Genomic DNA, 24905 nt, shown 5'->3' on the forward strand with positions numbered 1-24905 from the left:
CGCCACGACTCCGATTCCACAGCCCTGCCTATTTATTCCCTCCCTCTGGCTTGAGGTGATTGAGGGCTTGGTCTTTTTCTTCTGATATTGAAGAATGAGCTTGAGTGAATGTATAAATCATAATGAAAATAATAAGAATACCTTTGGATGACTTCAACTTGACTTCTTGGAAAGTAGGAGATGCCTTTTTATTTTATTTTCTCTTGGTTTCCTGTCTAGTGATAGGGCAGATTCCGCTCTCTCTAAAGTGTTGTCATGGGTTTCAAGAAAATCAAACTAACGGTAAGTAATTATCATTTTTATACCTGGAAAAAAATTTGGGAATACTAAATAAAATCTATAGTAAAGGGTCAAGGCCTTGTTAAAGCAGGAAAATGCTTCACTATTCTTCAATAATAATGTAGAATGAAGCCACCATATCTGTGGCAGTAAAAGCACTGCGAGGGACTGCATTTTGGAAGATTTAAAGTCAATGCTTGCACTTTCCTAAGGAGGTGGGCACTTAATCTTCCTGTAAGGCAACACGAGAGAGGGTGACTGTTATGGAGGACTGAACTAATAACAAATTAATTCTTCTAAATATTAATACTAATCATAATTAGTATTAGTATAAAAGAATGATATAACTTAATAGCAGAATTAAGTATGCTGACATCCTCCTATATACCATATGAGCCCCCACACAGTCTCTTTGGGAAAAATATTGAGAATATAACTGCATGCCAATCAAATGTATCCTATCATGTCCGAGATTCTAGCCCTGCTTCAAAATGTGAAGCTGAGACATGACGCCTGGCTTAGCAGGTAGTCCAGCTTCAACTACTCCAAGTAGAAAAGCTTACACCCCAACAGTATAGCTAAGAACAAGACTTTTATGGCAGGATGAACCAATCCTGGGACCCCAAGCAGCATAACTGCATCAATGAATCCCCCCAGACAGGCGGAAGAGGTAATTTCATGAGGAATTATGGAGTTATCTTATGTCCTAGACTTCTACCGGTTACATTTTTCAGATCTCAGGAATGGGACAAATGCCCGCCAGGGTCTTGACCTGTTCTAGCACCCCATGGTGGGGAGATGCATAGAATGGCTAGTAGAAGCCAGGTAGTGAAGAAGTGTTTGGTCGCCAAACGTAACTGGGGCCTGGCCAGATCTGATAGAGCCAAAACCACTTCCCTATGACCTTCCATTGAGAAGTTATGATCCACTATAGGTTCTTGAGTTTCAGTTACCACACCCAAGAGAAAGGAAACTCTGACCATCCCTGGGTTCGGAAAGGGAGTGACCAAACAAGGGGCTAATTTCTCGTGTGAGATTGTGACTGTGCAGCTTCAAGACCTAACATCCAACTGGTAACAAACTTTCGTATCATCTGCTTATAATTATTTTACTACCACCTGTGTTTGTGTATCTGACCATCATGTGTGTATATCCATTGTGTATATAGTGTTTTGTCTAGTATTGTGCCCTTAATGCGATGAAATATCCAAGTTAACCTTGGGCTGGTCTTAAATCTTGCTCCACGAATCCACAACTCTGTGTTTTCGGTTTAATGTCATATGCTATTGAGGCTGGTTTCTGACAAAATATGTTCCCATTAACGGACTGAGCTTATATCTAACGAGGAACTGATGGCAGTCCTACAAGGCTTGCAAAGCTCTGTTTCACTGATGCTAGTGAAAGGGGTCTCTGAGCCTGTAAGGTTCGTGAGCGAGTGTTGTGCCACATCATTGTTCGTGTGGGCCACTCTCTCTCACTCCCTGTACCTCTGTGGGCAGAGGGTGTCTGTGTAAAACTGTGCCAAGCTAACATTACGTATCCCCAGACAATGTACAACGTCACAGTGAAAGTGGGGAGACCGTACCATGTGATCCCCAACGTATTGCTGACATCAGGCAGGGCTACGAGTTGCTTCACACTTCCTCCCACATAGCTCCATTATATACAGAATGAGTCCACAAAGTCTCACATTTTACAGTGTGAGCCCCCACATAGCCTCTCTATATACAGACACACATTCACACATATAAAAGAAAAAAAAGGACATACTCTCCTCACTCCCATTCCCCCAGCGCTCTGCTCTGGTCTGATGCTCTGCACAGCAGACACAATTTAGTGAAGCCGTTATGTCTGCTATCTGTTGCATGTGAGAGTGGTGGAAGAAAGGGCTTGTGGCCCTCTCCTCCATCATTATATTTCCTACTGTCTGCATCCTGAGGATGCAGATAGCGGTGACATCAAGATGCCAGAACGGCGATGGCGGTCGCCTGGTGTAGCCCATGGGCTACTGGTTTCAGCACTTTGGCTGTCTCTTGCACGCACATTGCCAGGGTCTGTTTCAGAATGGCGACACTGGTCTCCTAACCTGAACTCATCAGCCGACCTATGAGGCTGTCAAGTTCGGATCAGGAAACCTACAAGTGTGTGCATCTTGACCCATATTTCAACAACAACCCATGATTGTTTGGATCTGGACTAACTAAGCATAAATGTTATTATATGCTTTTCATTATTTTTATTTACCCGTACTTTTGATTTTTTTTTTATTTCTTTGTAGAAAACAGCAGCTGTGTTACCAAAAAAGAATATTTACATGAATCCTGCACCGTATCAAACATTAGCAGCATGTGTACGTCTAAACAACGTGAAGGTGAAGGTAGCAATGACGGGAAAAACAGTTCAGGTATATAGTATAAATCATTTGCATTGAACTATTAGTTAAAGGGAATCTGTCACCCCATTTTTCGAGTATCAGCTGCCAGCACCGCCATCAGGGGCTTATCTACAGCATTCTGTAATGCTGTAAATAAGCCCCCGATGTAACTTGAAAGATAAGAAAAATGAATTATATTATACTCACCCAGGGACGGTCCGGGTCTGGTTTAGGTCCAAAGTGTGTCGCGGCCCGGTCCGGTACCTCCCATCTTCTAACGGTGACGTCCTCTTCTTTGATGTCTGTCGTGGCTCCTGCGCAGGTGCACTGCTCTGCCCTGTTGAGGGCAGAGCAGAGTATGCAGTGCGCGGGCGCCGGGAGAGGTCCGGCGCCTGCGCACTGCAGTATTCTGCTCTGCCTTCAACAGGGCAGAGCAGTGCGCCTGCGCAGGCGCAGGTTCCACGACAGGCAGCAAAGAAGAGGACGTCACTGCAACACCCATCGGACCAAGACCGGACCGCCCCCCCCCGGTGAGTATAATGTAACTCGTTTTTCTTCTCCTTCAGGTTGCATCGGGGGCTTATCTATAGCATTACAGAATGCTGTAGATAAGCCACTGATAGCGGTGCCGGCAGCTGATACTCGAAAAATGGGGTGACAGATTCCCTTTAAATCATATGTATTTCATATGTACGTGTGTAAAACTGTGGTCACAGCGGAAGATTTTAGATAATTTATTCCAGAAATCTTAAGTAAATTTTGGCATCTGTTTTCTGAAAAACACTAATTGTGATTTAACATATTTTTAAACCACTACTGTCACTTTTCAAAACAGCAAGAAAAAGCTTAGTGGCAAGGGATGGGGCATCTGCTATCTGACAGATTTAATATAATTTACGTCAAGACTAGAGATGAGCGACTATTTCAATGCTCGGTTCGGACTACGTTCGCCGAATTTGCAATATTCACCAATTAATTAGTTGAATATTCGCCGAACTTAACCAAACGCCATTCACCTCAACGGGAGACAAAAACAAACGCATGCACAACACCTTATAATGGCCCCAAATGCCATCAAAACACATTAAATGAGGGACAGACACCAGGAAAGTGGCCTTAATTTACCCACAGTACAAACTGCAGCATGGAACTGCAGCAACGAGCCAGACATGCGATAGGGGTCTGGGATAGCCTTTACAGCTTTACAATGAACGTCACAGTAAGACGGGTGAGGGATTGGATTAGGGCCCTTTTGTTGGGGGCCCTGATACCACATGCAATACCTCTACCTGTTTTCATGCTAAGCCACACTCTGGTGGCACAAATATCAGTTTTGTAGACTACCATTGACAGAAAAATTTAAGGATAGTATGGGTAGTTGTGTACAAGGAAGTAGAGGCCTGACAGTCTTGGAGGCCTGCTGCTACAGGCAACACGCATGAAGGAGACATAACCAGGAGTGCTCACCTTTCCAAAAATTATTGGCAGACACCACCAAAGTAGCATCAATTTCACCACAGTAGAAATAGTGCAAGAGGGACCGACAGGTCTTTCACTACACCCAATCCAGCAGATGGACACCCAACAAGGAGTGTTCACATTTTAAAAAATGAGAGCCTGACACCACCGAAGTGGAATAACTGTCACGAGAATAGAACTAGTAAAATTGGGACCTACACGTCTTCCACTACAGCTAACACAGCATACTGTATGTAGACCAACCATGACTGTTCACATTACCACAAATTTGCGTTAACATTATCCGCAGCAGACACAGAAGCGACATTAAAGATATCACAGAATGCATTTACGTGACATTAATGCATCACACTAAAAAGTGCAATATCACCTAGTCTGTATAGTCTGCGATTAGGGTGCAAAAGTCCATCTTAATGAAAGTTAGGCGGTCAACACTTTCAGGGGACAGCCGTATGCGCTTATCCATCAGTACACCACCAGCAATGCTGAAGACACGTTCTGAGAGAGCGCTGGCTGCTAGGCATGATAAAACCTCGAAGGCAAGAGAGTCGAGCTCAAGTCACTGCTCCATTTTGGAAGAACAAAATATGGATGGGTCCAAACCCTCCCTGATGGTATTGATATTTAGTTTGAGATACTCCTGCCCCATCCTCTCCATTCGTTCACCACATGTAAGACTTGTACTCTGCTGGTGCACGAGTTAGTCTAAAAAAAAAAGTGTCAAAGGACTCACAGAAATTGCTTCTTCCACTTCCACCGCTCCTGCTGCGGCTAATGTTTTAATGTTTTGGCATTGATGAATTGACGGGTCAGAGATTGGAAGTCTACAGCTGCGATGCGAACTGTAGGCTTCGCTGCTGTCTTGGTGAAAAGCTCTCTTAAGGTTATATAAAAACATGTTTCGATACTCCAGCATTCGCAGGGAATCATCTGGCAAAATTTGGTTTTAGAACGTGGATCTAATAAAGTGGCAACCCAGTCGTTTCCTCTGTCCCTTCCCGCCAACCATGAACAACAGAGAGAGGATTATCCTCTTTGTCCGACAGTTGCTCGCCCATCTCCTCTTCCTCCTCCATTTGTTCCTCAGATCTTGCACCTTCGATAAGTTTGCCTGTTATCAGCAGCACCCCTCGATCGCAGTAAGTCACCTTCCCTTGGCACCCACCTGTGTGACAACAGTCTTGAACTTCAAGACAATGTCCCTTCCGCAGCCTCCTCTGCTTCCTCCTCTTCTTCTGGGACCACCACCTCCTCCTGTAGGCAGGACCGGTTTTAGACAAAGTGGGGCCCTAGGCAAAAGTTTAAAGTGGGGCCCCATTGTAAAATGACACATTTAGGTTACATTACATGAGCAGGATGCGGATACAGGTGGCAGAGGGGCCTGTGCTGGCACTGTGGCCCACATATTCAGGGGCCTTATATCAGCCAACGGGTCTGCCACTATTAGCATTACACAGGAGCGTTTCTAGGGTCAGAAAAGATTGGGGGGCCCAAGCCCCAAGACAGAGTTGTCCCCCAACCCCCTCTTAATTTTTTTTAACACTGCAGATAACACACGAGAGCTCCCAACTGTCCTGGATCCAGCGAGACAGTCCCGATTTTGACACCCCCACCTGCGGGATTGTAGTTTTCCCCGCGCTGCAAATCAGCCGCCACACCCACCTGCATTTCAGAAGGGACTGTGTACCGATCGCCATACAATTCCCTCTATGCACAGCACACTGCAGAACAGAAGCCCTCCACGGCTCACGTGACCAGTCACATGACTGTGACCTCATCCTACGTAACACCAGAGAGCAGTAATAACTCTCTGAGAAGATAATGTAGTAGATGTCACCTGCAGTCCTATGTAACACCACAGATAGCCATAGCGTTTCAGAGTAAGACTATGTTCACATGCATTTTTTTCAGCAGCCAAAACCTGTTCTTTTGGCAGTAAAAATGTTGCGTTCAAAAGACCCTGTTTTTCAGCTTGTTTTCTGGTGTTGTTTACACTTTTTTCCAGCTTTTTTTAAAGTGAGGATGTTTGCTTTGTCTACAGTTTGTTAAAGGCCACGTTCACAAGTTGAATATTCGGTCAGTATTTCACATCAGTATGTGCAAGTCAAAACCAGGAGGGTGATAAATCCAGAAGTGGTGACGTGTCTCTACTATACTTTTCCTCTGATTGTTCCACTGCTGTTTCTGCATTACAAATACTGATGTGAAATACTGACCAAATACTAAACATGTAAGCGACACTTAATAGTTTAATTCACCAAAACCACTTAAAAAATTGCAGCGAAAAATGCCTTTGCAAATTCTGCAGCTTTCTTTCTTATATTCTTTCATTGCTTTCTACGGGTGAAAACACACTGAAAGAAGTGACACGCTGCAGATTTAAAAAGCGCTACAGTTAAGAAATTCAGTCAGAAAAAAACAAGCGCATGCTGGAGATTTCGGAAATCTCATATGTTTTGCTGGTACTTTAAAAAGCAGCTTTTGGCCATGTTCATATGCAGAATTTTTGCAGCTTTTTCTTCTTAAAATAAGAAGTTTACAGCATTTTATAGCACAAGCAAAAACTGAGATTTTCAGAGATCTCCTCACACCCTTTTATTTTCTCCTGACTGAATTTCACAACTGCAGCGTTTTTAATTCTGCAGTGTGTCACTTCTTTCAGCAATTTTTTTCACCCGTAGAAAGCAATGAAAAAGTTTTAGAAAACATGTAAATGTCGCAACTTTGTTTTTCGCTGTGTTTTTGGTGAATAAAACAAACTTTATTAAACATGTACTGTAGACAAAATGCATACTGTAAAAAAAAAACAGCAAAAGCTCTAAAGGTATGTGTGTCCATGGTCAGTAAACTCTGGATGCTGCGTACATCCGCAGCATCCAACCCACAGTGGCCAGATGTTACAGCATAGTGGATGGGATTTCTAGAAATTCCATGTCCACTATGCGTGCACATACGCCCGCACCTCACTCGCAGAAACGGACATGCAGCACGACTCTCCAGACCGCAGCATGTCAATTTATCTTGTGTAGATTCAAGTTTCTGCAAGAGAAATCTCACCCATACAATATATAGGATGCGATGATTCCGCACGGTTCAATGAAAACATGCGGAATCTCCTGCGTTCAAAAGATGGCCGCACTTTAGATGGAGCACATGTCTGCTGCGTCCAAAGTGCTGCCATTTCCGGATCGTCTGCACATACCCTGAAAAATGGGTGTTTTGAAAGCATTTTTTGCAGTGTCTAAAAAGGCCCAGGCTAGGCAACCCTTGCCACCCCTGTGAGCTGCAGACCCACGGACGCTGCTGCTCAGAGGCACAGTTGTGGCTGAGGATGCATCGCTCATCGTGGCTGCATCACTACGTGTCTGCGACGGACGGAGCAACATAACCTCCTCAGATGACCTATTCAGCTGTGTGCCTCTATGTTCACACCAACTGAGATCTAACACCTCATCATCATCCTCTGTGTTATCACATTCCTCATCATTGGAGTCACCCCTCCTCTTCTTGCCCTGAAAGCACAGTACAGTCCGCGTGAGCCTCAGATATGAGTCTCATCAGGGTCACCTCCCTCCCGGGGGTTTAACGTCGGATGATGAGGGTCAGGATGCTGCTTGGACCATACTTCTTCCAGCCCCTGATCCAAGGTAAAAAAAATTTGGGCATCAGTGCAGATTTCCTCCTCTTGCAAAGCTTTTGCGTACACTTCTGATGAACATGGAATAGAATGTGTGAACAGCTCTTCAGACTCACTCATCTGTGGTTCCGTACAGTCAGTTGAACGTTTGGATAGTTAGGATGCGGGGGGAATTCGGGTGCCACATCTGTGGACTGTACTGCGTGTGATGTTGAGGTGCAGCAAGAGGAGGAGAGGCCACTTGAAGATACAATTGCAATCAGGCTCGGTCTGGCCTGGCGGGGTGCCAGGGAAATCCCCGGTGGGCCCTTGGAGAGGAGCAGGAGAGGGGAGGAAGGAAAAAAAAATAGAGGTCATGGGCCCTTTAAATGCTTGCACAGAGCAGAGGAATGCTGGGCCAGGGAGCAGGAAGCAGCAAGGGTCGCACGTCCAGCGGCGTCACAGCAAGCAGACCCGGCTCTGCTAAAAGTGACATCACTCCCTGCGCCCTGCACTGCTGCTTCCTGGTTTAGAAGTGCGGTGCTTCAACAAAGGCTGTGCCGGACTAAAGACAATGCAAGGTTGGATACTAATAGCCCTAATGTGTGTGTATGGTTATAAATTAATTGCATGTGAATGTGTATGCCTGTATATACGCATGCTATATATGTGTGTGTGAGTGTATATATATATATATCCGTACATGTATGTGTATGCCTGTATATATGCATGGTGTATATATATGTGTGTATGCGTGCTCCATACACCTCGTACACTCACGGCTCTGCTCCGCACACCTCGTACACGCGCGGATCCGCTCCGTAAACCTCGTACATGCGTGGCTCCACTCCGTACAACTCGTACACACGCGGCTCCGCTCCTTACACTTCGTACACACGCGGCTGCGCTCCATACACCTCATACACACGCGACTCCGCTTCGTACACCTCGCACACAAGCGGCTCCACTCCGAACACACGCGGCTCCGCTCCGTACACACACGGCTCCTCTCCATCCACCTTCTACACACGCGGCTCCGCTTTGTACACACATGGCTCCTCTCAGTCCACCTCGTACACACACCGCTCCGTACACTTCATACACACGTGGCTCCTCTCCATCCACATGTATATATATCCCTTAAAAATGATACTTTATTCATTAAAAACCACAAATGTGGTAAACACCAACGAAGTGACAAAAATAAACAAAGAAAAAAGAAAAGTGTTCAAGCAGAAACCACTCTAAGGTGACACCTAGGAGTCCCTGATGTGATCCTGAGCTAAAGTCTACCTGTCCGCGGAGGTTGGCATAATGATGCTACCAACATTAACAGTGAGGCATCATATATACACTAATGGGAGTCATAAACCGGACACTTTAAATACACTCCTTATTGCCACAATCTCACAGCTATACGGTCTCTTCAATTGAGTATTTGATTACACCACCTGATGCCATGTGTGTTCTCTATTTTTAACTTCTTTCTTTGGGACACAGGGCCCTCTTTAGAGCAGATTGGTCTCTGTCTAGCAGTAGAGGTCCCCTTTTATCATCGGGTAGAGGTGACCACTAGTGGCTGTAGGGTACATTAGGGCCCCTAGGGACAGTCATCGTTGAGCGGGGGCGCCACAACGTTCCCCCCTAGGGTGCCAACCTCCGCGGACAGGTAGACTTTAGCTCAGGATCACATCAGGGACTCCTAGGTGTCACCTTAGAGTGGTTTCTGCTTGAACACTTTTCTTTTTTCTTTGTTTATTTTTGTCACTTCGTTGGTGTTTACCACATTTGTGGTTTTTAATGAATAAAGTATCATTTTTAAGGGATATATATACATGAGATTACATTTGACCCTTTCTATTATTATATGAGAGATTCCTCTCCATCCACCTCGTACACACACGGCTCTGCTTCGTCCACTTCGTACACACACGGCTCCGCTCTGTACACACACGGCTCCGCTCTGTACACACACGGCTCCGCTCTGTACACACACGGCTCCGCTCTGTACACACACGGCTCCTCTCCATCCACTTCGCACACACACTGCTCCTCTCTATACACCTCGTACACACACTGCTCCTCTCCGCGCACCCCATACACATGTGGCTCTGCTCCGTACACCTTGTACACACACGGCTCCGCTCCGCACACACGTTGTGTACAGTACACACGGCTGCACTCCATACACCTTGTACACTTACGACTCTGCTACATCCACCCTGTAAACCCCTCCTGACCCCAAACATAAACTTCCCCTCATCCAGCACCATGACAACCAGCACAGCAGAATCCTGCATACACCAAGGCCCCTGATCATGTGACCCCTGACTCCCCCCCCTCCTGTAACCTCATCACAGGTCCTGTGCGCACAGAACAGCCATCGCATGCTCCTGAATGCGCGCCTTGGCTTCCACCTTCTAAGCCTGCCTCAGGGACTGAGCGCACTCCTGAATGCGCGCCTTCCACCTTCTAAGCCTGCCTCAGGGACTGAGCGCGCTCCTGAATGCGCACCTTCGCTGCCCTATTGAACCAATTAGCATCAGGCCAATTGCAGCCAATGAGCGGCTGCAGCTCCCAGAGGCTGTTACTCCCCTGACATGCCCACTATACAGCTCACCTTCGAAGTGCAAACTCGCGAGCGAGCACTTAAGTGCTTCGGGCCCCGTAGCAGCTGCGACCGCTGTAGTTATGCCCCTGCATGTATATGTATACATGGTATATGTGTGTGTGTGTATATATATATATGCCTGTATATGTGTGTGCACTCGTATGTCTACATGTGAGTGTCTGCATGCACGCGTCTTTACATATGCATTTCTGTGTGCGTATATCTTTGTGTGTGTGTGTGTGTGTGTGTCTTCCTGGGTGTGCTTGTATGTGTCTATGTGTGCATTCCTGTGTATGTGTCTTCACACGTGGATGTGCATGCTTCCCTGCATGTGTGTGTACTTGTCTGAGCATGGATTTCTGTGTGCGTATATGTGTGTAAGAGAATAACTGTCTGCGTGTTATCGTGTGCACTTTTGAGTGTGTAAGTGCGCTTGCCTGTATGTATATGTGTGTGTCCCCATTTCTGTGTGTGCAATCTGCAAGTGTGTGTGTGTGTGTGTGTGTGTGTGTGTGTCTGCTAATGCATGTCTGTGTGTTTTTTTTTGTGTGTTTCTGCATGCCTGTGTTCTTCCAAATATTATAATTGGGGAGAGATGGGGGGAGAAATTTTGAGAGACAGTATGGGGAGAATGTGTGAAGAAACAGTATGGTGAATGAGGGGAGGCTGGAATGGGTGGGGGAACAGAAGGGGGATGTATGAGTAGACAATATGGAGAGTGAGAGGAGACAGCATGGGGGAGAAAAGAGTGAGGGGACACAGAACAGAGACTAGGTAGTGTGGGGAGAGGTATTTACATGCGGCAGTATGGGGGGGGACAGTGTGAGGACACAGCAAGGAGGAAATAGTATGCTGAAGAGAGGTAGTGTGATGTGGGGGCACAGTATAGAGACTGGGCAGTATCGGGGGGACACCGTGTGAGAGGTGAGCCCAGTATAGAAAAGAGAGGACAGTGTGTAGGGCATGTACCATAAGCTGGTTAGTATGGGTCATATTTTGTGCAGGGAGCATTGTGAGAGTTAGTAGTCTCTACAAAGGTTCGGTGTAGGGCAGATATTTTTATTTAGGAGCATTATAATGATACTGCTATTTTTAGGGGTGTTGTGTGGTGATGTGCTGCAGAAGACCGGAGAAGATGGAGGTCTGCGGAAAACAGCTGTGTATGAGAAGAGTCATCATGGAATCTGGACAAAAAAGAAAGAGAGAGACTCTAAGCAGAGAAGATGTCACAGGTAAGATACCTGGATGTAAATGCTTATTTGTGATCCTGCCTGCGTCTCATCAGTACTGTGGTTCTTGTATGGTCCGTAGTCTGATGATGACTGATAACTCCCAGTATCTCCATTGTTAAGGACATACTGGGAGTTGTCAGTTATAATAATAATCTTTATTTATATAGTGCCAACATATTCCGCAGCGCTCTACAGTTTAACAGTTTCAAAACACAAGTCATAAGTAACAACTTTAACAATACAATAATTAAAGCAAAATAAGACGACCCTGCTCGTGAGAGCTTACAATCTACAATGAGGTGGGGGAGATACAAAGTACAGGTGTGTATTTACAATGGTGTATTTACAATAATGGTCCAGCCATCTTGAGGGAGTGAGGGATGGGTGGAGATAGTGGAATGGGCTACTCATGCACACTTAGGCTAAGTGCACACGTACCGGAACTCTCGCGGAAATTACCGCGAGAATTCCGGAATTCCAGTCCGCGGGAAAATCGCATTTTAAATTCCCGCGATTTTCCCGTGGAAAAACTAGCATTTTGCAAGCGTAATTAGCTTGCAAAATGTTCTCCAAGCGATCTGTAGCATCGCTTGGAGAACTGATTGACAGGTTGGTCACACTCGTCAAACATAGTGTTTGACGAGTGTGACCAACTTTTTACTACTGAGGCCGCCTATGCGGCGTCAGTAGTAAAAGATAGAATGTAAAAAAAAAAATAAAAAACGGTGTTATTCTCACCCTCCGACGTCCCGCGCATCTGTTCCCAGTAATCCTTTGCGAAAATGCCCGCGATGACGTCAGTTCTCGCGGGATCGCGACGTCTCGTGGTCATTCGCGATGACGTCGCGCGAATGACCGCGAGACTTCGCGATCCCGCGAGAAGGGACGTCATCGCGAGCATTTTCGCAAAGGACTACTGGGAACGAGAGCGTGAAGAGAAGCGGGAAGGCTGCACGGGACGTCGGAGGGTGAGAATAACAATATTTTTTATTTTAAATTCTATTTTTTACAGGGATATGGTACCCAAAGCCCGGAGGACAGTCTTCTCTCCTCCGGACCATGGGTACCATCCGCAATTGTTCTGCTTACTTTCCGCATGGTGTGCACAGCCACATGCGGGAAATAAGCGGAACAATTCAATCCTATGGGTGCGGGATCGCCGCGATTCCGCAAATTAATGAGCATGCTGCGGTTTTTACCGCGAAGCGATTCCGCCGCGGTAAAAACCGCAGCATTAGCACAGCATTGCGGAATCCCATAGGAATGCATGGAATGCTTATTTTTCGCGTTTTCGCGGCAAAATCGCGCGGTTAAAACCGCCGCGGAAACGCGAAAAAAACGCCACGTGTGAACTCAGCCTTACACATAGAATGATTTTGATTAGTGAACGTGATAGGTCGCTCTGAACAAATGTGTTTTGAGGGCGCGCCTAAAACTATGCAAATTGTGGATAGTCCTAATTTCTTGGGGTAGAGCATTCCAGAGGATTGGCGCAGCATGGGAGAAGTCTTGGAGTCGGGAGTGGGAGGTACGGATTAGTGCAGAGGTTAGTCGGAAGTCGTTTGCAGAGCACAGCGGTCGGTTAGGCCGATAGACAGAAATGAGGGAGGAGATGTAGGGGGTGCTGCACTGTGGAGAGCTTTGTGGGTGAGAACAAATACTTTGGATTGGATCCTATAATGAATGGGCAGCCAGTGTAAGGACTGGTGAAGAGTGGACGCGTCCGAGTACCGATTAGCCAGATAGATGACCCTGGCTGCTGCATTAAGTATGGACTGGAGAGGGGATAGTTGAGTAACGGGGAGGCCAATTAATAGAGCGTTGCAGTGATCCAGGCGGGATGACAGTTCATGTGATGCAAAGGTATATGGGGCTTATCTGACGTCACAATTGATGTACCATGTACTGTTGGTGGCTCAGATGATGTATTCATGTACTGTTTGTGTGTTTGTGCGTGTTTGTGTATCTGGAATTATATGTATTTTTGTAAGATGTGTAACAATGCATTGTGGTGTGTGAAAACATTTGTATGTTTTAGACACATTTACTAAATCTATTAGGGCTCTTTCGCATGTGTTAGGGAATTCCATTTGTCTTTCCATGATTAGGAACAGACATGTGAAATTTGCTAACCTTCTCACAGCTGTCACCTTAGGGAAATGATTGTATGGAGTGGGTTCAGGAGCTGAGCCTGCTCCATACCAGGCAGATGTTGGCTGTGCTATATATCTGGCATCTGCCTGTAACAGCAGTGATCAGAGCTCATCTTGATTGCTGCTGTTTTAAGTATTTAAATGCCCTTGTCAATCACAGACAGTGGCATTTAGATGGCACAATGGCCGGTGTCTGCACTCACCAGCTCCCATTAGCCTCCTGTGATGCAGTTGCAGGTTGCTGATGGGTTGTCATATATTGCTGCCATGTTAGTCATTCAATGAAGCCCAGGCTAAGGTTGGGCTCCCTGGACGATGTTCCGATCACATTGCTGGGACGTTATTACAGCACGCTTACTTTGTAGTTAGCAGTGACTGTAATGCCTCCCTCCTTGCACCAACCCTATCACAGGAAGCGACTGGCGGAAGGGAGAATAAAGCTTAATCTCCCTGCAGCCAACGCTTTCCCATTAAGCCGGCTAACCAGGCTTTAAACCCCATTTACCTGCAGATTAACGCTATATCTGCAGATAAATAGTGTTTCTCAAGGTGACAAGTCACCCTTACAGGGAGTCTGTCAATGCAGAATGACTGTTCAAACTAAGTCCTGCCGCTCGGTGCTTCACAGTGGGGTCAATCATGTACATTCACCTTCCCACCTGCTTGTATTCCATAATTCTCCACCCCTCTCTAATGTCTAATGTGATTGACAGCTCTGTCTTCATCGAGGCAGAGAAGGATGGAGATGGATGGAAGACAAGTAGGAGGGAAAGTGTATGTAAATGATTGGCCACCATGATAATCTGAGCTCCTCCTGGACGGGTCCACTGTGGGATATAAGCAGCGGGCATCCTGCAGTGGACTTGCTAGTGTGGAGCTACTCTAAAGGTGGTATCCAGGGATTCTGTTACAGGGAATCTGTCACTGATTTCATGGTTTCCTAATTAAGGGTAACAAACTAGTGACAGATCCCCATAGCAGAAATCTGGGTCACTCAGTTGTACCAATATCTTATATTGGAAGCTCCAGCACATAATGACGAGTCCTGAATATTCATGAGTTCCTGACTTTCTCCGCCCCGCCCGCTGCTAATTCAGTTTAAGAAAAAAAAAGCTGTAAATCAGGGGCCGGGTGTAGAGAAAACTGGGCGCTCACAAACATCCGGACTCATCATTTGCTGCTGCCAGAAACTTATTTTCCTAATGAGATATATTGCAAATATATTTAACATTCCTGTCCTTATATTATATAAAAAAAAAATTTATGGAATCTGTAGAGTGGGCCCCTAGAGTTAATTCCCCTGGTGGGCCCTAGGCATCCCAGTCCGACCCTGATTGCAATCCACTCGAATTACATACTACATAATCTTTCTGGGCATCATCGACAAGTCATACAGTGTGGCTGCCAAAGAAAGGTAGTGGTGTAACCTGTCCAGTAACATACTGTAAGTTGTCAGTTGTCTTTGCATTGGATGTAACGTTGCTTCACTAGTGCTTTCACAAATATTACCACCTACCCCACGTACTGTACACCTTGAACATCAAGCCTAATTCACCTTCCACCAGGGCCTTGCTTTATCCCAGTCATGTTGCTCAGATAATGTGGTAGAAGCACAGTATTAACAACCAAAAACTAGATTTTAAACTCTGCACCACCTCTGCAAACAGTTAAATTTCAGCGATAGTAAATTCAAAATTTAGAATCATAGAAATATGACGTGCTAAATCGTGTTAGTCACAGAAAAAATATTTTTTTGAGTGTGGATCAAGCCTCTATAACACACTAGATACTACAAACTATTTTTAAATAAAACCATACAGGCCTAAATACATCTGCACTCACCAGGATGCAGCGGACCCAAGTAAAATGGCAACTGCACAGGTGCAATAATACCAAATGAAATAACCACCCACCGAAATGGTAATGTTGGGCATAGGCACATTAGTAGAGGGAGGAAACACAAGGAGTACAGTCTATGACAGGTTCAGTTTCAAGTAGAGGGAGGACATGATGCTAGAGACAGCGTTTTAGACAATCACTGGTGTTTTCTAAAAAGGCAGGCTTGATGTCAGGAGAAGAAGTGTATAATTGGGTGTCATCAGCATAGCGATGGTACTGGAAACCAAATCTACTGATTGTTTGACCAATAGGGGCAGTATACAAAGAGAATAGAAAGGGGCCTAGAACCGATCCTTGGGGAACCCCAACAGTAAGTGGAAGATGAGAGGAGGAGCCAGCAAAAGATATAGTGAAGGAGCGGTCAGTGAGATAGGAGGAGAACCAGGAGAGAATGGTGTCCTTGAGGCTGATGGAGCGGAGCATAGTGAGGAGGAGCTGATGATCCATAGTGTCGAATGTTGCGGAGAGATGCAAGAGAATTTGCAAGGAGTAGTGACAATTAGATTTGGTTTTTAGTAGATCAATAGAGACTTTAGTGAGGGCAGTTTCAGAAGAGTGTAAAGAGCGGAAACCGGATTGTAGAGGGTTGAGAAAAGAGTTATCAGAGAGATAGCGGATAAGACGGGAGTGGACCAGGCGTTCCAGGAGTTTAGAGATGTAGGGAAGATTAGAGACAGGTCTATAGTTAGCGACACAGTTTTGGTCGAGGGATGGTTTTTTTAAGTAATGGATGTATGATGGCATGCTTAAATGAGGAGGGAAATATACCAGAAGAGAGAGAGGTTAAATATTTTTGTTAGGTGGGCGGTGACAGCAGGGGAAAGGGACTGGAGGAGATGTGACGGAATTGGGTCACTGGTGCAAGTGGTTGGACGAGAAGATGCAAGGAGCCTGCTTACTTCCTCTTCTGTGACTGGTTCAAAATCAGAGAGTGAGCTAGCTGCAATGGGGGAGGAAGGAAGATGCATGGTATGAGGAGATTGGGAGATAATTTCCTGTCGGATATGGTCAATTTTTTCTTTGAAGTAATTGGCCAGATCGTCGGCTCGAAGATCCGTGGTTGGGGCCTGCACTATTGGGTAGAGTAGGGAATGAAAAGTGTCAAAGAGATGTTTAGGGTTCTTGGACAGTGAGGTAATGAGGGTGTTGAAATAGTTTTGTTTGGAGAGGTGAAGAGCAGTGTTGTATGTTCTAAGCATAAACTTATTGTTAGGCTACTTTCACACTTGCTTTGTTTTGCAGCGCGTTTTTCCCGCAAAAAAACACATGGAAAAAACGCATACAAATGCTGCGTTTTTTTCAAGCATTTTTATGAGCATGCATGAAAAAAACGCAGCGTTTTTATGCGTTTGTATGCATTTTTATTGCGTTTTTACCGCGTTTGCGTTTTTTCCAACATTAGTTGGCCCCTCACACTAACCCAGACTTTACTAACCCTAACCCTTAACCAAACCATACCCTAACCCTTAACCAAACCATACCCTAACCCTAACCCTTAACCAAACCATACTATCCCTAACCCTAATCCTTAACCAAACCCTACTAACCCTAACCCAAACCCTATCCCTAAACCCTAACTAACCCTAAACCCTAACCCTTAACCAAACCATACTAACCCTAACCCTAAACCCCCTTAACTAACCTTAACTCTAACCCAAACCCCTAATTTCCATTGTCTAACCAATGGTCAACAAAAAAACGCATGTGCAAAAAAACGCATACATGAGCATGCCAATGCGCACATATACACACCCATAGACTTATAATGGGTGTCTTGCTGTAAAAAAACGCATTGCGTGCGCATGCGTTTTTTTGAGTCAAGTCGGACGCCCAAAAAATGCAACAGGATGCATTTTGTGCGCCCGAGCGCACACCACAAAAAAAGCATGCGTGTAAAAACGCATACAAACGCATGTGTATGCGCACATAAGCGCATCCCATGCAAAATATAGGAAAGAAAAGCTCATGCGTTTTTTTGCGCTGTATTTTAGCGCTAAAAAACGCAAGTGTGAAACCAGCCTAAGACGTCGGATTCCTGACACTGCACAGCAGGAATCCAGAGCCAGACATCCAGCGGTCTCCCATTCTCCTCCGACCGCTTCGGGTGTTGCTCAGACTCGCTCTGACAGTATGGATGTTGCTGCCACCTCTGGTGCAGCAACGGTAGCGCAACCTGCTTTGCAGGGAACCTGTCAGACACCGCACTACACTTGCTCATAGAGCCAGTGCACGTGTCCTGAGTACAGAAGCAGTGCTAAGAGTTACCTGGGGCGCAGGGCAGCAGAGGTGACAAAGCGTGCTACAAGCTAATAGTGTCAGGGTCCAGTCAGCGCCGGAAAGTAAAGAGGCACGGGACCTGCGGACACTGAAAATGAGCAAGCTTGCACAGGACCTATGGTCATGTGACTGCAAGGGGGCAGGGCTTAGCGTCAGAGAAGCCAGAGAACTCTGATTATGGCAAAGCAGAAGTCATGCACAGTACAGACCAGCGAGGTACAGGAGGGATAAACAGACGGGAGGTCAGACAAAGCAAAAGGTCATACACAAGATATCAGTACAGTACCAGGGAGGAGACAGAGCGGATAATCAGGGCCAAGCAGAGATCAAAACCAAACAGACATAGGAGGTACCAGGCAGAATCCAAAGCGATATCCAGGGAACAGACCGAGTCATACACAGAGAATCAAGTAACCAGAACACAGCACTAACACACTCAGGGGTCAACACACAATGCCAAAGGCGAAAGTATAACTGACAGGGATGGGAGCATCCTGAGGCTATAAGAAGCCTCCCCCAGAACCAGGGAGAGGCCACAATCATAGCCCCAGGTGTGCAGGTAAGCCTGCACCGGGATCACAACCTTTAACCCCAGAAATGCCAGTCATCAGCACTGGTTCCAGACATTAACCCCACGTGTGCGAGTCAAACCCTCACTGAGATCATGACAGAACCGCTCCAGAGGCTAAGTCCTCGTGCCGTTCTACTGGGCATGCCCACAAGGTGACCTCTCACTGGAGAGCAGGGGTCACATGTTCAGGTCCTGCGTCGGATCTGATTGGTCCTTTTCAGGCTACTGGAAGGTCCCGGAAGCGCATGGCTATAAAAAGCCCGCATGGCGGCTCGGCCATGCGCTAGTGTAGCATATTATGCTGTGTGTGTATGGTGATGATGCATGGACTGGTGACTGACTTATTAAGAAACCCCTTCCCTCTGATAATACGAATGGTGACAGAGTGCTGGTTAGTCAGCATCAGATTGTGGCAAGCTACATGCCACGGTGCCTCCTGCACTGCACACTAGCGTCCGACGGTGTCCGGCCTTCCGGCGCCGCCGTCCAGCGGCTATAGTTATTGCCGTGCTGCGGTAGCAGCGTCCATTGGCGGTTTCGGCTACAACGCCACCCGCTGGTCATCCTGTGAGGCTAACAGGGCCAGCGTTCTGTTTTGTAAGGCGACTCTGTGTCTTAACAGAGCCGCTCTTAGCGTTCGGGTGACGTTAACCCGAGCGCAGTACTTCACCTTTTGGTGCATCTGCCATTGTCCAGCAGCGGTCTTACCATTTACCGCACGGTGGACCCCGGGCGGCGAATGCACCTTCTATTATTTATATCTGGTGCGTTCCACCGACCCTAACATTACACTAGCGCCAGGGTCTGGCTGGCAATGGCAGAAGTTCAGCAGTTGCAGCGCTATATTTGGCAGCTGGAGAGCAGGTTGGCGGCTATTGAGAGCGCCAACTCAGTTGCGAATACCGCGTTAGCTGCTGTCCAGACAGTAGCTGAGGCTGTCTCACGTGTGCCCACACTTTTGCCCATGCCGACACTTTCTCGCCTCCCGCTTCCCGATAAGTTTTTGGGTGACAGCGCCACCTGTAGTGGATTCGTGAGCCAGTGCTCTACTCAGCTTGAGTTACTGGCTGCACGGTTCCCTACAGAGCGGGCTAAGGTGGGATTCATAGTGTCACTCTTATCTGGCCGGGCATTACAGTGGGCTACACCTCTGTGGGAACGTGATGATCCTGTGGTTCAGGGTGCTGCTCAGTTCCTCGCAGCCCTGAAGCAGGTCTTTTTGGGACCAAGGATCACGCATGACTACTCTCTCCAGTTATTATCCCTAACACAGGGGTCACTCTCGGTCAGCCATTATGCCGTCCGGTTCCGGACACTGGCTTCCGAGAGTGGCCGGACAAAGCTTTAGTCCCGGTGTTTTGGAAAGGGTTGGCTGAGCACGTAAAAGACGCTCTAGCTACTAGAGAGGTTCCCGCAAGCCTGGAGGAATTTATTGCCGTCTCCACCCGCATTGATCTCCGGTTTACGGAGCGCGGGTTGGAACGAGCACAATCCAGATGTATGGTTAACTTGGCTCCCACGTTCACCGAGCCACTAACATACCCCGTACAGGAGCTTCCTCCCTCCGAACCTATGGAGGTGTCTCGCACTGGCTCAAAGTCACGGCCAATGCGGAGCTCGGTACGTTGCTACCAGTGCTGACAGTTTGGGCACCCAGCTAGCATGTGTCCTCTGCGGGCGAAAAATCGTCCACGCCCAGTGGCCGTAGGTGGTGGGCAGTCCAATATGATACCCTTCTCACCCTAACCGGTATTCCGGGGCATCTTAGACAGTGGGTCCTCCACCTGGGAGGCAGAGGTTACCGTGGATTCCGGGGCCGAGGGGAACTTTATGTCCTCTACCTTCGCCCAGAAGCACGCTATTCCCCTGGTACTATTACCTCAGCCTCTGACCATCAGGGTGGTTAACGGAGCACCGTTACCCTCTCAGGTGACTCATCAGACAGCTCCACTTGGGCTCACCATCTCACCCTCCCATCATGAGACTCCGTCCCTGCTAATTCTGCCAGATGGCACTGATCAGGTGCTGCTCGGGGTTCCCTGGCTTCGTTGTCACTCTCCTCATATCGAGTGGGCAACAGGGAAGATACTGGCCTGGAGCAAGGACTGTGAGGGGAGATGTCTGAGGGGCAGTCTTCAGGTGGCCTCCACTGAAGTGCCTGCGGATCTCTCTGCGCTACCTAAACCCTACCACCAATACGCGGACGTCTTCTCCAAAAAGTCTGCGGAGACGCTCCCGCCGCACCGTCCATACGACTGCCCGATAGACCTCATGCCAGGCACAGAACTTCCTAGAGGCTGTGTGTATCCACTATCTCTCCCTGAGACAGAAGCTATGTCACAATACATCCGGGAGAACCTGGCTAGGGGCTTTATCAGAAAGTCGGTGTCGCCGGCTGGTGCAGGCTTCTTCTTCGTTCAGAAGAAGAGTGGAGAGTTACGTCCCTGCATTGACTACAGAGGTCTCAATGCCATCACGGTTAAAAACAAATACCCTCTACCGTTGATCTCTGAGTTGTTCGACAGGTTGCGAGGGGCCCGGATCTTTACTAAGTTGGATCTGCGAGGGGCATACAACCTGTACCGCATTCGCGAAGGAGATGAATGGAAGACAGCTTTTAATACCCGGGATGGCCATTATGAATACCTGGTAATGCCCTTCCGCCTGTGTAATGCGCCAGCTGTCTTCCAAGATTTTGTCAACGACATCTTCCGCCACATGCTCTCTACTTCGGTGGTGGTTTATCTGGATGACATATTCATTTTCTCGCCAGATTTGACCACTCACCGGAGAGACGTATGCAGGGTCTTCAACCGTCTACGGGCGAACTCTCTATACGCCAAGCTGGAGAAGTGTCAGTTTGAGCAAGAGTCCTTGCCGTTCCTGGGCTACATCATCTCGGCCCAGGGACTGGCTATGGATCCGGCCAAACTACATGCGGTGATGGGCTGGCAGGAACCCCATTCACTTAAAGCGGTGCAGCGCTTCTTAGGGTTCGTAAATTATTATCGCCAGTTTATACCGCACTTCTCCACATTGGTGGCTCCGTTGGTTGCTCTCACCAAGAAAGGAGCTATCCTAATGCTTGGTCTCAACAAGTCTCCAAGGCCTTCTTGTCTATTAAATTCCACTTTGCTGGCACTCCCATCCTACATCGTCCCGATGTGAACAAGCCATTTATATTGGAGGTAGATGCCTCTTCCGTCGGTGCAGGAGCAGTCCTCTTCCAGAAGGATACTCAAGGTCGGAAGCATCCATGCTTCTTTTTCTCTCAGACCTTCTCACCGGCGGAGAAGAATTACTCCATCGGTGACAGGGAGCTGCTGGCCATGAAGTTGGCCTTTTCAGAGTGGTGACATCTCCTGGAGGGGGCTCGCTTTCCCTTCCAGGTATACACGGACCATAAAAATCTGGTCTGTTTGCAGACGGTCCACGGCCTGAACTCCCGTCAGGCTAGGTGGTCGCTCTTCTTTTCTCGCTTCCGCTTCACCCTTCATTACCTCTCCGGAGAGAAGAACGTCCGTGCGGATGCTCTTTCACGCTCGGTGGTTTCTGCGGAAGAAGGAGAGACTGAGCCTCGGCTAATTCTCCCGCCGGAGAGTTTTGCGACCGTGGCTCCAGTTGCACTCGAGTCAGTGCCACCAGGCAAGACCTTGGTGCCTCCTCAGCTACGGCCGGAGGTCCTCGCCTGGGCACACACCTCCATGGTGGGTGGTCATTTTGGTAATAAACGGACCACCGAACTCCTGGCAAGGTCATATTGGTGGCCGCATATGGCTCGAGATGTCAAGGAATACGTGCAAGCATGCATCTTGTGTGCCCGGAATAGACCTTCTAGACAGAGGCCGGTGGGGCTGTTATATCCCTTGCCAGTGGCGGATAGACCGTGGGAGATGGTTGGCATGGATTTTATAGTTGGCCTGCCCAAGTCTGGTGGCAGTACGGTCATCTGGGTGGTCACCGACCATTTTTCCAAAATGGTGCATCTGGTGCCACTCGCACGCTTGCCTTCCGCTCGTGGTCTTGCCACTTTGTTCATTAAGCACGTATTCCGTTTGCATGGCATGCCGGACAAAATCATGAGTGACCGAGGTCCCCAATTCGCATCTCGGTTTTGGAGGGAGCTCTGCGGCTTACTCAGCATCGAGCTAAATCTGTCCACTTACCATCCCGAGACGAATGGCTTGGTCAAGAGAGCCAATCAGACCTTCGTCACCTACCTATGGCATTTTGTCTCTGCCAGGCAGGATGACTTGGCATCCTTTCTACCTAGGGCAGAGGTTGCCCTTAACAATGCCGTGGTTGATTCCATGGGTGAGACACCTTTCCTCCTAAACTACGACCAACATCCACACGTTCCTGTCCCGATGCCAGTATCCTCCACTGACTCCAGGGTGGCGGACTGGGCAGTGGAGGCCCGGGACATTTGGGATCGCACTCAGGATGCTATCTGTGCTTCTAAAGAAAGGATGAGGGCATCCGCTGACACGCATCGGCGACCCGCTCCAAGCTTCTCTCCTGGCGACATGGTGTGGCTCTCCACCCGAAATATCAAACTACGGGTCGAGTCCCCTAAGTTCGCGCCGCGATATATATTGGACCTTTCAAGGTCCTTGAGCGAATTAGCTCGGTGGTCTACCGTCTGGCTCTTCCTCCGCATTTAGCCATTTCGGATGTATTCCATGTGTCTCTCCTCAAACCAGTTCACATGGCCCGGTTTTCTGAGTCATCGGCCAGGTCGTCAGATTTGTCATCTGACGAGTTTGAGGTTAATGCCATCGTGGGGCGCAGGTTTGTGCGTGGCAAAAAATTCTATTTGGTGGATTGGAATGGTCACGGCCCCGAGGCTTGGACCTGGGAGCCGGTGGAAAACATCCACGCAACGCTCCTGAGCGCAGTGGGGAGGGGGCCTTAGGAGGGGGGGTAATGTTAGGCATCAGATTCCTGACACTGCACAGCAGGAATCCAAAGCCAGACATCCAGCGGTCTCCCATTCTCCAACCACTCCGGGTGTTGCTCAGCAATCACGGCGAGCCAGGCATGCTGCTCAGACTCGCTCTGACAGTCTGGATGTTGCTGTCACCTCTGGTGCAGCAAGGGTAGCGCAACCTGCTTTGCAGGGAACCGCTCCAGAGGCTAAGTCCTCGTGCCATGCTACTGGGCATGCCCGCAAGGTGACCTCTCACTGGAGAGCAGGGGTCACATGTTCAGGTCCTGCGTCAGATCTGATTGGTCCTTTTCAGGCTACTGGAAGGTCCCGGAAGCGCATGGCTATAAAAAGCCCGCATGGCGGCACGGCCATGCGCTAGTGTAGCATATTATGCTGTGTGTGTATGGTGATGGATGCATGGACTGGTGACTGACTTATTAAGAAACCCCTTCCCTCTGATAATACGAATGGTGACAGAGCGTTCGTTAGTCAGCGTCAGATTGTGGCAAGCTAAACACCACGGTGCCTCCTGCACTGCACACTAGCGTCCATCGGTGTCTGGCCTTCTGGCGCCACCGTCCAGCAGCTATAGTTATTGCCGTGCTGCGGTAGCGTCCATTGGCGGTTTCGGCTGCAACGCCACCCGCTGGTCATCCTGTGAGGCTAACAGGGCCAGCGTTCTGTTTTGTAAGGCGACTCTGTGTCTTAACAGATCCGCTCTTAGTGTTCGGGTGACGTTAACCCGAGCGCAGTACTTCACCTTTTGGTGCATCTGCCATTGTCCAGCAGCGGTCTTACCATCTACCGCACGGTGGACCCCGGGCGGCGAACGCACCTTCTATTATTTATATCTGGTGCGTTCCGCCGACCCTAACACTTATAATGGATGAAATCTTCGTGTAGGTTGGATTTTCTCCACAGACGTTCGAAGCACCTGGAGCACCGCTGCAGGTAACGTGTTTGCTGGGTGTGCCAGGGTTGTCGCCGTCTGGGTCATGTTGTTCTATGTATAGGAGGTGAAATTTCATCAAGGGCACTTTGAAGTGTTTCTTTGTAATGCTTCAGTGCAGAGTCAGGACATGAGAGATAGGAGATAGGGGCCAATGATGACTGCACGTTCTTCATGAGTTTCTGACTGTTAATGGCCTGTATGTTTCTATAAGTATGGAAAGTGGGGGTCACCTGAGCGGGGTGGCAGTTCCTGATAGAGAATGAGAGAAGGTTGTGATCAGAGCGTGGGAGAGGGGAGTTTGTGAAATCATCCACTGAGCAAAGCTGAGAGATGACCAAGTCGAGGGAGTTTCCATCTTCATGCTTTGGAGAGTTCGTAAGCTGTGAAAGGCCGAAAGAGAAGGTTAGAGATAAAAGGTTAGTAGCAGATGGGGAGAGGGGAAGAGCGTTTGGGATGTTGAAATCACCCATGATGAGGGTGGGTTGTCACAGGAGAGAAAATGTGGAAGTCAGGTGGCAAAGTGATCCAGTAA

The 24905-nt window shown here is 47.9% G+C and overlaps 1 protein-coding gene across 1 annotated transcript in view; it reads left to right on the top strand.

Moving 5' to 3' along the window:
• The first annotated feature begins 223 nt into the window (after positions 1-223).
• Positions 224-24905, top strand: part of CD164L2 (CD164 molecule like 2) — a 194258-nt gene continuing 169576 nt past the window's right edge. Inside the window, exons 1-2 of the mRNA XM_073563990.1 lie at positions 224-282; positions 2558-2683. Of these exons, the coding sequence (XP_073420091.1) occupies positions 2626-2683 (58 nt within the window). The 5' untranslated portion in view covers positions 224-282; positions 2558-2625. The remainder of the gene's footprint in view (positions 283-2557; positions 2684-24905) is intronic.

This window comes from Dendrobates tinctorius, unplaced genomic scaffold (genome assembly GCF_039654945.1).
Source record: "Dendrobates tinctorius isolate UK_male_01 unplaced genomic scaffold, ASM3965494v1 ptg000015l, whole genome shotgun sequence".
NCBI lineage: Eukaryota > Metazoa > Chordata > Amphibia > Anura > Dendrobatidae > Dendrobates > Dendrobates tinctorius.